Source organism: Babjeviella inositovora, assembly GCF_001661335.1.
Source record: "Babjeviella inositovora NRRL Y-12698 unplaced genomic scaffold BABINscaffold_1, whole genome shotgun sequence".
Taxonomy (NCBI): Eukaryota; Fungi; Ascomycota; class Pichiomycetes; order Serinales; genus Babjeviella; species Babjeviella inositovora.
Window position 1 is genome coordinate 1,136,089 of NW_017566838.1, and position 5,231 is coordinate 1,141,319.

A 5,231-nucleotide genomic window follows, 5' to 3' on the forward strand; every position below is an offset into this window, starting at 1 on the left:
AAAAAAAAAAAAAAAAAAAAAAAAAAGAGTAAACATTACCAAAATGTTGTATATAAATAACCGAAACTGTTGAATAAAATGGTGAGATGAAAAAAAAAAGTTGTAGAAGCGAAGAAAAAGAACGAAATATAATAAAGTCGTAAAGTCGTGATATTGTGTTGAACATATCCAGATGGTTGGCACAAGAGGGAAATAAAAAAGCATGAGAAACAAGTGCTTCGGGAAAAAAGATACAAGTCTAATCTATCAAAGAGGGTTACAAACCGGATCTTCTCTTGATATCCTCGACAAGCTGATTGTTCTTCTTTTCATTTTTCTCCACAATCAAGCTCTTCAAGCACTTGTTTTCCATTTCGAGGGTCTTGACTCTCAACTCCAAGAATCTCACCTTCTCAGCCAATGCCTGGCTTTGCTTTTCAATCTCCTGCTCTCTGATCTTCTTCTTCACACGGAAGCGGGCGGAGGCCGCGGTGTTCCTTCTGCGCTTGTCGGTTTCGGAGGCATGCACCTCGGTGGTGACCGCGGCCGGCGGAAGCATACCCTGAGGGAACGAATCGTACTCCTCCTCGAGCTTGACGCTGACTGGTTGGTAGCTGGAGAGGTTCAACAACTCTTTTTCCAAGTTCATGGTAACCTGCTGCTGTTGAATGAACTGGGTCTCCGCCGCAGAGGCACCCGTCGGCGACGCAAACACTGGTTTCTGCTCAAAGCCATCGGAGCTCACTTCAAAATCAAAGAAGTTGGCATCTGTAAAGAGGGCCAAATCGGTCTGGCCAGTGACGGGGTTTGGGGAGCCGAACGAGTCCGCAAACTCGAGATTCAAGTTAGCAAGATAGTCGATACTTTGATAAGACATGGTCAAGCAGGTGCTTCGTTAGGTGGGGGGCAAACTTTTTGGAGTGATAAATTCTGGCGTAAGGAAGAGTGAAGAAAACTTAACAAAAGCGGTACAGAGGTCGACCTTCCTAACGAACTCTCGCGAGGGTCTGTGGATGAGTAGCCAATTTAGAGATTTGTCAGCCACAACCTGCGGGCGCGGGAAAAGCAACAAAGAGGGGAAACGATACCGGCGCTTACCCGGCTAAAAGCGGTAAGCTACCGGAGCGATTGCGCACGTTAAAGTTTACCGGAGAAAATTTTTCACCATCCAGAGTCAATCACATAAGGTGTTCGCGGAAGGCGAGGGAAATATCTTTTGCCGAAAAGACGAAAGAAGTTTTCGCGTAGAATATAGGGGGAGATTCTTTTTCGTCGAAAAACGGCTCTTGGAGCTATACATTGTTCTCACGTGGTGCCACTTTGGAAATATAAAAACCCTCAAGCACTGGCCAACAAGTCACCAATAACAAGCCGTGCCATCATGGTTCTCTCCCAAATAAGTAACGTACCACACGATAAAAAAAAACAACCACTGCTTGATTTTGGCGTCTACTGGAGCCACATTTGGCAACGTGGGCTAATTCTGTACCAGCGTGCGGCGCAAATCACATGACAGAAATATTTTGTAGCCGATTTTTTCTTAATTAATTCTTGGCGTGAGCAAAACCGTTTATCCCTCACTTAGTCTTATCCACTACACACCACCGTATCACACCACCTCCTAATGGCCAAGTCTAGTTAATACAACTTCCTAAACATTATTCAGAACTGCCGGTCATCATTCCTCATCCGAGATAGCAACTTCCTAGCAAAGCCCCTTAGCATTGCCCACCACCAACCAACCGATTATGGTCCTTTACCCGCACCCCGTTACTTCTAACCTCAGACTCTAAACACATGTCTGACTTGGAAAGCTCCCGCGCCCCGTCGCCAGCGCCGTCTGCGCACAGTTTTGATGACGGCAGATTGCATGATCACCGCTACCAGCACTCGTTGCCGGTGCCCACCAACCGCCGTACGTCCAGTGATCTCACGGACGAAGAAGCACACAGTATCTTTGGAAACTACGGCACTGAAAGTAACATGAGCATGAGAAGTCTCCACCAGATTCCGTCGAACGCGTCGGGGTACGACCCCATTGTGTCGCGCATACCTCCAACCCAGCGTGTCTGTTCTCGCACCCAGTCGGTGGGCGAGGCGGGCAGACCTGGTGCCTTCAAGCACAGCAAGAACAACGCTAATGCGGGGATTCTCCTCCACAGCCAGCGCTCCAGACGCGGCCTGGCAATGTCTGTATCCTCCGCCGAGAAGAACCCGCGGTTCACAAACCTGAAGCGTGCGCGGCGGATGTCGCGCTCGTCCATTGAAAGCGAAGCCGATTCCATGAACTCGCGCTCGTCTCAGGAAACCGAGGAGGATGTGTGCTTCCCCATGGTCCCGGAACATGTGCGGATCAAGGGAATTGATTTTGATGAGATCGAGGAGTTTATCACGGAAACCAAGGAACAAGACCTTCTTTTGGCCCAGCAACAGGAGATTATCAATAATGGCGGGATCGTGGGAACAAGCTTGAACCCTGTGGTGTCCTCTACTAACGAGCCACAGCCCAGCCCCCACAAGCTGTCGATCTTGAAGAAATACAGTACCGCGGCCGCCAAATACACCCCATCCTGGGGCCGAAACGAGAAGCTTAGCTCAGAAAGCAGTGCGGCGTCAACTAGATCCCACGGAAAATCCGACTCAGCGCAAAAGACCTCCGAAGACTCATCTAGCGACAACGTCAAGTTCACCGGAAACAACATCCGATACAACTCGGACGACATTCCCGACCGGTTCTCCTTCTTCTGTTCTGGCTCCGAGGAAACTGTACACGCTCCAGACTTCCCCACCTTACTTGAGCCGGGCCAATCTGCTTGCGACCTCTTCCGCAATGGCGAATCCACCTGGTGGCTTGACTGTGTATGCCCTACGGACGCGGAAATGCGGATGCTCACAAAGGCGTTCGGGATTCATCCGTTGACGGCGGAGGATATCCGGATGCAAGAGACCCGAGAGAAAGTGGAGCTCTTTAAGAACTACTACTTTGTATGCTTCCACTCGTTTGAAACGGACAAGGAGTCCGAGGAGTTTCTCGAGCCGATCAATGTGTACATGGTGGTGTTCCGCGAGGGGATTTTGTCCTTCCACTTCTCGCCCATCTGCCACCCCGCCAATGTCAGACGGCGTGTGAGACAGTTGCGGGACTACGTGGATGTTTCTGCCGACTGGCTATGTTACGCGTTGATCGATGACATTACCGATGGGTTTGCGCCGGTGATCACGGCCATTGACTACGAGGCTGATGCGATAGAGGAGTCGGTGTTTGCGCGTGAACTGGATTTCTCAACCATGCTCTTACGTATTGGTGACGCTAGGCGCCGTGTGATGACGTTAATGCGCTTGCTTACCAACAAGGCGGACGTTATCAAGATGTTTGCCAAGCGGTGTCAGGATGAGGCGGCTATTCCCAGCAACTACGCCCCAGCGGCCTCCATCCACAACTACGCCGGCGTTCACTCCGACATCAGCCTTGCGGGCTTGCAGACAGGCGGTGCGGGAACGTCTGGGGCTGTAGGGGTCCAGCTGGGAAATCCCCTTAGTCGTGCGCAGCCTCGCAGCGATATTGCATTGTATTTGGGCGATATTCAGGATCATATTGTCACCATGTACCAGAACTTGATGGCGTATGAGAAGATCTTCTCTCGATCCCACTCCAACTACCTTGCGCAGTTGCAGGCCTTGTCGCTCAATTCGAATAACCGAATCAACGAAATGTTGTCTAAGGTGACATTGATCGGTACGATATTGGTCCCATTGAACGTGGTTACTGGGTTGTTCGGAATGAACGTGACGATTCCAGGCGAGAGCCAGGGTAACTTGAAGTGGTTCTTCGGGATTGTAGGCGTTATCGTGCTAATTGTCATTGTCGCGTCCACGATTGCAAGGTACTGGCTCAGCAGGCCTGAGAAGCTGGAGTACGAAGCAGGCCCCGCCAGTAGGTCGCTCTTCTCCTTCCGGTCTAAGCGCTTGGGCGCCCGCTCCGTGCGGAGTTTACCCAGCAGACGCTTTAACCGCTACGAATAGGAGTTTGATTTATTGTTTTGGTTGTATAATAGAATCGTTGAGAACGGGAAATATGTAAGGTTAAATCAAATCGCATAGTCTGGGTGAAAAATGAGATGCAAGGATAGCGACAGAGTTGTACCACTGACACTGCTGGCCTTTGGGGAAAGTTTTTCCTACACAATTATTTATCGGGTGATATTATATACCGTCATTTAAGTGTCACATGTTGAGCTTTTCGTACAACAGATCGTAAATTCCGAGCGTTTGCGCTTGGATTAACGGTTTAAATATATCTGAGCCCTTACCTTTGAACCACTGAGGTACGAGAGAGTGAAAAATTCTCGCGGTACTTATAATTACAGGATGCCAGTGCACGTTTATCACCGGAGATTGGGTGCCAAGGCTAAAAATAAGCGTTTCGTTGCAGATGGACATGCACTTGGCCACAAGCACGAGGTGAAAAAACATATGCAGCTAGGAGGCAGACAATAACCGAGCATGAGAATCAGTCACCATTTATCCGTCTTCTATCCTGTAGTATTATTCTGCAAATAGTATCATGCTCTTTGAACCGTTCATAAGTCTATCCCAGCCTGAGTATGAAAGAGTGGAATATATAATTTGTTCTTACCATTCCGCATGCCAACCCAAGAATCTTAGCGCAACGTGCTGCGGGGATGAAAGCTTGTGCTCATGCAAGCCTTGAAAAAGTTTTTTATGCATATGCGCCACTTTACTGCCTCCAGAAAAGATGATAGGCCAGGCGCATGCACCGTGGGTTATTCCAGTATTACATCCTCAGACTGTAGACACGCGAATCTCAAACCTCCTGGTCTTATGCATCTCTAGTATCTCCGAGCTGCGTTCTTCGAAAACCATGCCTGTTACGCTAACCCTCGTGCACAGTATACTTTAGGTCTGGCTATCACCGTTTGTCCGACGATGAACGAGCAGCTTTGTTTCTGGCTAAGGCGGGACATAGGGCGATAAGCGGCGCGCGGACCAAAGTGCTGATCGCTGCGGAAAAAAAAAGTATCAGGCCGTGCGGCATTTAATCCTCTACAAAACATCGAAAAATAGTTGGGCAGTATATATATCAGCGAACCGCCAGACTAGGGAAAAGGTCCTCCTTCATCTACTACCTAGCGATAACTGTTTCTTTATTTCATAAATTATGGGTTAAATCAAGCGTTATTCCAATCCCTCCAATTAAAGAAATGTCCTCCCCTCACAGCGCACCACAGCAA

The 5,231-nt window shown here is 49.0% G+C and overlaps 3 protein-coding genes across 3 annotated transcripts; 1 reads left to right on the top strand and 2 right to left on the bottom strand.

Annotated features, from left to right (window-relative positions):
• Positions 1-31: 31 nt before the first annotated feature.
• On the bottom strand, positions 32-981 carry BABINDRAFT_159197 (bZIP transcription factor). The gene has a single exon (XM_019127519.1). The coding sequence runs from the start codon at positions 854-856 to the stop codon at positions 257-259; it is 600 nt and encodes a 199-aa protein (XP_018987992.1). The 5' UTR covers positions 857-981; the 3' UTR covers positions 32-256.
• A 400-nt stretch (positions 982-1,381) lies between these two features.
• On the top strand, positions 1,382-4,202 carry BABINDRAFT_159198 (magnesium transporter CorA family protein). The gene has a single exon (XM_019127520.1). The coding sequence runs from the start codon at positions 1,777-1,779 to the stop codon at positions 4,000-4,002; it is 2,226 nt and encodes a 741-aa protein (XP_018987993.1). The 5' UTR covers positions 1,382-1,776; the 3' UTR covers positions 4,003-4,202.
• BABINDRAFT_74872 (uncharacterized protein) lies at positions 4,104-4,505 on the bottom strand. The gene has a single exon (XM_019132635.1). It carries the CDS (start codon positions 4,450-4,452, stop codon positions 4,204-4,206), a length of 249 nt encoding a protein of 82 aa, XP_018987994.1. The 5' UTR covers positions 4,453-4,505; the 3' UTR covers positions 4,104-4,203.
• Positions 4,506-5,231: the final 726 nt, after the last annotated feature.

What these genes read in the sequence shown, in the direction of transcription:
- BABINDRAFT_159197 (XM_019127519.1), bottom strand. Translation starts at nt 856, where the DNA reads ATGTCTTATCAAAGTATCGACTATCTTGCTAACTTGAATCTCGAGTTT.
- BABINDRAFT_159198 (XM_019127520.1), top strand. Translation starts at nt 1,777, where the DNA reads ATGTCTGACTTGGAAAGCTCCCGCGCCCCGTCGCCAGCGCCGTCTGCG.
- BABINDRAFT_74872 (XM_019132635.1), bottom strand. Translation starts at nt 4,452, where the DNA reads ATGTTTTTTCACCTCGTGCTTGTGGCCAAGTGCATGTCCATCTGCAAC.